This window comes from Prunus avium, chromosome 7 (genome assembly GCF_965620075.1).
Source record: "Prunus avium chromosome 7, drPruAviu1.hap1.1, whole genome shotgun sequence".
Classification (NCBI taxonomy): Eukaryota; Viridiplantae; Streptophyta; class Magnoliopsida; order Rosales; family Rosaceae; genus Prunus; species Prunus avium.
This window is the reverse complement of record NC_142290.1, coordinates 23,571,286-23,579,316: the sequence shown is the minus strand read 5'-3', so window position 1 is coordinate 23,579,316 and position 8,031 is coordinate 23,571,286. Positions and strand designations below refer to the sequence as shown.

General features: G+C 35.0%; 1 protein-coding gene across 1 annotated transcript; it reads left to right on the top strand.

Annotated features, from left to right (window-relative positions):
- The first annotated feature begins 4,220 nt into the window (after positions 1–4,220).
- LOC110770267 (auxin-responsive protein SAUR64-like) lies at positions 4,221–4,771 on the top strand. The gene has a single exon (XM_021974366.2). The coding sequence runs from the start codon at positions 4,262–4,264 to the stop codon at positions 4,715–4,717; it is 456 nt and encodes a 151-aa protein (XP_021830058.1). The 5' UTR covers positions 4,221–4,261; the 3' UTR covers positions 4,718–4,771.
- Positions 4,772–8,031: the final 3,260 nt, after the last annotated feature.

Genomic DNA, 8,031 nt, shown 5'->3' with positions numbered 1-8,031 from the left:
TTTTGGGATGAAACACATTTTTTAATTTATTAATATGAACATAATACATAGATGAGGTGTTACTGCCCGTCATTGACTTTAGGGCACATTCCTAACATGACACAATACTAAAAATGCAAGCAATCAGCCACCAAAAAACTAAGGGGGCGTTTGGTATTCTATTCAAATAGGGAACTCAAAAACTTGGATTTTTCTTAAAAACAAGGAGTTCTTAAATCTGTTTTTAAGATTCAAAAACTTGTTTGGTATGAAACTTGAAAACTGTTTTCAAATCTTAAAAATTTGAGAACTTGTGAATTGTTAGAAAAAAACTGAAAAAACAGATATTTTTTGTTTTTAATAATGGGGGTGTTTTGTAGTTGTTCTTGAGTTTAAGTTTTTAAAAATATGGCTACCAAACAGGTTTTCTTTGTTCTGTATTTTGTTGTATATTAATTTATACAGAAATGCTCTCAAACACCACTATTAGCGAAGTTCCCAAATAGCACTATTATTACAGTAGTAAATAGACTATATCGACAAAATATTGATTAATGTCACATCAAGATTCTATGGAACTATTTGCTATGGAAATAATGAGGCAATTTCGACAGTATCGAAAAAATATCGATATAATATGGGATTGTTCGCTACAGAAATAGTGCTATTAATATTTGAGATAATTTTCCTAATTTTTTTAGGTCAGCTCTAGGTTGGTATAAAAACTTACAATTCTTGACATACAAAACATTATATTTCACACATCTAATACCTTTTCTGATTCATCCGTATAGCTAAACGCTTTGACAAAGATTTGATGTTATAAGATTTCATGTGTACGTCCTACTGGTAATACTATCTGATCATGAACGTTGGAATTTTCTCCACTAGAAGTACTAACCAAGTGTGGCTTCATAAAATAAGTACATAAACTTGACATACATCCAAAACTTGTCGGTTGCAACACATTGAAATTTTCACCACCAACTAAAGGAATTTTCCCTACTAACAAAACTAGGCAACAAAGTATTATGCCAATATAACTAATTATTAATTTCCAGCACTCGCAGGTAAAATAAATGATTTGACACTGCCAACGTGCTATGAGTGTTCGAACTTGAAAGCATTGTCATCAAACACTCTGTTTTTATATGAGTACAATTTGGCTCTTCGCTAGGTTAACTGACTCTAACTAAGCTCAACTTATCAGCTAACAGTTAACAACACGTGACCTCTATTACTCCAACATTTGAGAGAATTTCCCAAATTAATTCGGTAAGTTCAAGGTTAGTGTAAAACTTACAATTCTTGACGTACAAAATATTATATATTTCACATCGAATTCCTTTTCTAATTCATTGGTATTAGCTATGACAAGGATATTTGGACAAAACGTAGTTAGATAGGAACTTTCCAAGAATTGAAACTTCAGATTTCTTAGTAACCAACTGATAATATACTAACGAACGGAATAATCTGTTGTGTCCTTAAGCCACAACCACAACACATATTATAACATGAAGTAATTTCAATAACTTTCAAATATTTGGCTCTCTTCATGAACGTTGGAATTTACTCCGAGGCAACCAAAAGAATTTTCCATTCAAAGTACTAAGCAAGTACGGCTTTATAAAATAAGTACATAAAATCACTTTTGGGGAGAACCACCTCTCATGCGCTTCTCCATATAATCACTTTAAGTGATTTTAAATGACTTTGGGCAGAAGCAACTCCCATGTGTTTCTCCATAAAATCACTTAAAACCACTTAAAGTGATTATTTGGAGAAGTGATTCTCCATAGATGTACTTCTTGGCCTATCTAGAATCACTCCCAAACAAACCTATAGTTTGAGATACTGTGGTTCCTTATACGACTTTATATCATAATGAATTATCCTACTGGTAAGATCTCTTGTGTCCTTGAGCCACAAGACATAAACTTGACATAAGTTTAAACATCCAAAACGTGTCGGTTGCACACATTGAAATTTTCACCAAGCAACTAAAGGAATTTTCCCAACTAACAAAACTAGGCAACGAAGTACTATGCCAATATAACGAATTATTAATTTCAAGCGTTGTCTGGAGAACATATATAAATAGGAAACCTATCCCCCTTGTTCTCCATCAATCAGTCCTTAGCATTCCTAGAAATTCAAAGTTGCTTTTATTGCTCAATTGGGTCATTTTATATATCTCCAAAATGGAAAATATAATCAGCCCCAAGAGACTCATTAAAATTGCTAGCAAGTGGCAAAAGAGAGATGCTATGGGGAGGAACAAAAATTCATCGCCAAGAGTAGCTAGCAACAACATGATGAATAGGGTGGGTGAAAAGGGAACTTTTGTTATCTACACCATTGACAAGACCCGTTTCGTACTGCCTTTAGCCTATCTCTCTAACTGCATTTTCCAAGAGCTCTTCAAGATGTCTGAAGAAGAGTTTGGCCTCTCAAGTGGCAGTGGGCCAATTATCTTGCCATGTGACTCGCTCTTCATGAATTACACGGTCTCTCTTCTCCAGCGAGGAATGACTGTAGATTTGGAGAAAGCTTTGCTTGCCAACTCTCTCTTTAGCAGTAGCTGCTCAAATTCTACATTAATACATCAAGGACAACCAAGAAACCCAACTATTCCTTTGTGGTTTTTGCTGAGCACATAAAATCATAGTAGAAGTTTTGTAAATGAGCGATGGGAGACTTGAACTGATTGTGAATATATTTGTATATGATGTATAATTAATATATCATGGCGATCATGCATTATGTATCATGACTTGTTCTTGTACGTTTGTTTTTAGTTTACGGCGCGATAATTTTGCTTCCAGAACTCTCAACCATGGAATTTACACAAATATTGTAATTGGACACTCAACCATGAATGTGTAACTATAAACGCATTATACGTGTTACGTTTTATAATTTCAGTAAATTCAATACACCATGCAGCAGGCGATCTGATAATGTATTACCATCATTTTGAAGTTAAGAAGACACTAGTGCCTCCTGAGGAAGCTGTGGAGATTACGTCAAAGGGTAATTTCAAAAGTTTAAAGAGTTTTGTGTCCTCGAGTTAGCTCAGGCATTTCAGATTATACTATTTTAAATTGACAAGTTTTCTTTCACAAAAGTTAGTTTTTGTTGTCATTTGTTATTGTATTTTTATTATTATGACCGTTAGTATTATCATACTGTTGTTGCTATGGTTATAAATGGTGGAAATTGCTTTTTGTTGGCTAACTTTGGTGGATCTAGAAGTTGAAAGTTTTATCCTCTTAATCATATTAAAACCCCTTTTTTTAACTTGAAATGTGCGACTAAGAGCATCTCCAACAGTCTCTATAATAATTTTAGAATGCTATCGATATTTTCGTAAACCTAAGAGACGTAAGTTTTGGGATGAAAAACAAAATTTTAAATTAATATGAACATATATACAGAGATGAGGTATTACTGCCTGTCATTGACTTTAGGGCACATTCCTAACATGACACAGTACTAAAAATGCAAGCAATCAACCACCAAAACTAAGGATTTTTATAATTTTACATATGGATTAGGTTCACTTTGTTGTGTTTTTTGTTGTACATTAATTTATAAGGAAATGCTCTCAAACACCACTATTATATTGTAGCAAAGTTCCCAAATAGCACTATTATTACACTAGTAAATAGACCATATCGATAAAATATTGATACTTTAGTGTCGTATTAAGAGTCTATAGAACTATTTGTTATGGAAATAATGAGGCAATATTGACAGTATCGAGATAATAATGATATAGTGCTATTTGAGATAATTTAAAAATAAAAAAAAATTTTGGCTCAGCACTAGGTTAGTACAAAACTTACAAGTCTTGACATACAAAACATTATATTTCACATCTAATACCTTATCCGATTCATCCGTGGCAACCTTATTTAGGTACAATTTGATGTTATAAACAATGGAACAAAACGGTAGTTAGATACGAACATTGGAATTTTCTCCACAAGGCAACCAAAAGAATTTTCTCCACTAACAAAGTGCGGCTTTATAAAATAAGTACATAAACTTGACAATACATCCAAAAATCGTCGGTTGCAACTAAAGGAATTTTCCCCACTAACAAAACTAGGCAACAAAGTACTATGCCAATATAACTAATAACTAATTTCTAGCGTTCTCTGGAGAACATATATAAATAGGAAACCAATCCCCATTGTTCTCCATCACTCAGCCTTTAGCATTCTTGAAAATACAAAGTTGCTTTTTAGTGCTCAATTAGGTTTTATATAGCTCCATGGACAACGTAAACAGCCCCAAGAGGCTCATAAAAATTGCTAGCAAATGGCAGAAGAGAGATGCTTTGGGGAGGAACAAAAATTCAAGCCCGAGCGTAGTTGGCAACAATTGGAAGGATGATATGGTGGGTGAAAAGGGAACTTTTGTTATCTATACCATTGACAAGCGCCGTTTTGTACTGCCTTTATCCTATCTCTCCAACTATATTTTCCAAGAGCTCTTCAAGATGTCTGAAGAAGAGTTTGGAGTCTCAAGCAGCCGTGGGCCTATCATCTTGCCATGTGACTCGCTCTTCATGAATTACATACTCTCACTTCTCCAGCGACGAATGACAGCAGATTTGGAGAAAGCTTTGCTTGCCATCTCTTTCAATAGCTGCTCAAGTTCAGCATTGCATAATCATGGACAAACAAGCAACCCGACTCTTCCTTTGTGGTTACTGCTTAGCAGATAAAAGCATGTATACTTTAATTTGCAATTGATGTATATGATGTACAAATATATAATGAGCTCTCATATAAAAGCATGCTACTCCCTCGACTTGAATCCAATGTGAATATATGTATATGATGTACAAATATATAATGGACGCCATTGACAAATATATAATGTGTTTGAACCAAAATTTGCAATTTGCCCTAGAAAAAAATGGAGGAATTCTAGGAGTTATTATCTTGATTTTTCTTTAAAAAATTGAGTGGAATACAAGATAATATTTTATGAACATCAATATGGCCAACACATGGCCAAATTTGTTAGCTCATAAGCCAGTCGTCAGATTGAATGAATCAAAAGAGCAACTTGCAATGTTCAACTTACAACAACATATCCAAATTTCGGAGTAATTGGATTAGCATAGCCTTCTCGGACTGTCAAATACTGAAGCTTGCTCAGAGAAGAGCTAAAAAGTGTAGTTGTCCTGGTCCGACCTACTCAAAGGAGCAACTTGTGATGCTTGTAGTTGATTATCTCATGAAAGTTGTTTCTCTACTATAACGTATCCAAATTTGGGAGTAATCGGACAATTGTAGCATTCTCACTGTATCAAACACTGAATCATGTCCATGTCCATGTCTGGGCAAGTGTCCGAGAAGAATCATGTCCAGGAAAGTTTAGCTTGTCCAACCCCTTCAAATGAGAAACTTACAATGCTAAAATGAAGTTGAGTTCTTCATGAAATTTTTAGAACAACATCTCCAAATTTTGGAGCATTCGGACTAGCATAGCCTTCTCAGATTGTCACGCACTGAAGCATGTTCGAAGAAAGTGTTTGTGACGGTCAGTCAGATTGAACCATGTCCGAATAGAATTTCTATTGTATTTTTTTTGTTTTTCATTTTCAATTCTTCATATAGGCTATGCATAGCGAAATACAACTTTAGTGGCTTTCTGTATTTATTTATAAGAAAATGCTCACAAATGGTACTATTGTTTTAAAAAAGTTCTCAGATATATAATCGGAAAATTCGCTAAAGTAGTCATGCTATTCTATAATTTCTCCAATTTTAGCGGTATTTGAGCCCATTTTTCCTAATTTATTTAGTGATTAGTACAAAACTTACAATTCTTGACGTACGTATAAATAATATTATATTTCACATCCAATTCTTTTTCTAATTCATCCGTACTAGCTTTGACATGGATTTGTGGCAAACAAAGGTTTTATGTTATAACCAAAAGAAGGGTAGTTCGACGGCAACATTCCAAAGATTGGAACTTAAAATTTCTTGTGTCCTAGTAACTAAATCACGATACTAACCAACGGCAACAATCTGTTGTGTCCTTAAGCCACAATACATTATAGCATGGCATGATTTCAAACAAAATCCAAGACTAGTCTATATGATGAACATTGGAATTTTCTCCACAAGGCAAATAAACCAAGTACGGCTTTATTAAATAAATACATGTTAGTTTGGTATTGTGGTTCATAGTATACGGCTTGATAAAATCTCCAAAAGACATAACTTGACATCATTTTGAACGTCTAAAAAGTGTCTGTTGCTACACATTGAAACTTTCACCACAAAGAAAACTAAAGGAATTTTCTCCCCTAACAAGACTAGGCAATAACTAACTAACCGGAGAACATATATAAATAGGAAAGCAATCCCCATTGTTCTCCATCAATCAGTCTTTAGCATTCTTGAAAATACACAAAGTTACGTACTGTTATTGCTCCATTAGGTCAGTTTATATATTTCCATGGACAATATAATCATCAGCCCCAAGAGGCTCCTTAAAATTGCTAGCAAGTGGCAGAAGAGAGATGCTTTGGGCAGGAACAAAAATTCATCCCCAAGAGCAGTTGGCAACAATTTGATGAATAGTATGATGGGTGAAAAGGGAACTTTTGTTATCTACACCATTGATAACACCCGTTTCGTGCTGCCTTTAACCTATCTCTCTAACTACATTTTCCAAGACCTCTTCAAGATGTCTGAAGAAGAGTTTGGACTCTCAACTGGTTCTGGGCCTATCGTCTTGCCGTGTGACTCGTTCTTCATGAATTACGTAGTCTCACTTCTCCAACGAGGAATGACTACAGATTTGGAGAGAGCTTTGCAGGCCAAATCTCTCATTAGTTGTAGCTGCTCAAGTTCTACATTACATCAAGGACAAACAAGCAACCCAACTATTCCTTTGTGGTTACTGCTGAGCAGCTAAAATCGTACTTGAATTTTTGTAAATGAGCTCTCAATCTAAACCTTGTCTTTCATTATGCGTGTGCAAATCATAGACAGCTCCCTTGACAGTGTTAATGGGACGACTTTGATCTGCAAGCTCCTAGGTAAATTCGCCCATCTTGTAATAATTTGAATTAGCGTCTTAGAATCCCCTTCAACTTCTATTTTGGAAAGATTTAAATCAGAATCACCATTAGATGGAACTTATCCATCAAAATTAATTTTGGAAAACATTTTTTTAGGGCTCTCAATCTTGTGGTTACTGCTGACTCAGCTGAGCACATAAAATCATGCTTGAATTTTTGTAGGCCTCTCAATCTAAAACTTTTATAAAATAAATTGTGTATAAATGATGCGCAGACTCCCTTGGTAGCATGAAGGACCGAAATATGCCCCAACAGGATTTGGTAAAACATTCAAAATGCCAAGAAATGCTATTTTTTAATTAGGTTTATAAAACAAAATAACTTAATTAATAAGGAATAAAATAGTAAAAACAAAATAACATAACATATATATATTCTTTTGGGTCCAAACTCATATGCTGTATAGGGTTGTGTTACTTTCGAATGCGTGGGACTTAGGGCATGCTTGTTGGAGGGGACTAGGACAGGATTGTGCTATTTAGCATTAATTCTGTCATGAACCAGACACGGGCTTATTTAGAAGCTCACTAGCTAGTATAACACCGGAAAGGCTAGAATGAGGAGGTTGAGTGAGGAGGTTATTTGAGTACAAAACCCAAAATAAGACGCACCGATAGAAAACACACGACCTCGATCGAGCACGCAAGCAGGGACGGTCCCATGAAAATGCTAATACTTGGAGTATTGCCCAGAGAACTTGTTTTTTTGGGGGGGGGGGGGGGGGGGGACTAAATTAATACCCTAGCTAGCCTTGGCAACCCAAATAAAATCTTATTAAGGGGAGTGTATTGAATTCAGATTTCAAATTACCCTTGCCCCAAATCAAACCATCAGCTGCTATATTCTTGTAAGCCTCCAATCTCTCTCTCTCTCTCTCTCTCTTTTTATTTTTATTTTGATACTGGTTATGCTTTGGAAAATCTTATGGTATTCAT

What these genes read in the sequence shown, in the direction of transcription:
- LOC110770267 (XM_021974366.2), top strand. Translation starts at nt 4,262, where the DNA reads ATGGACAACGTAAACAGCCCCAAGAGGCTCATAAAAATTGCTAGCAAA.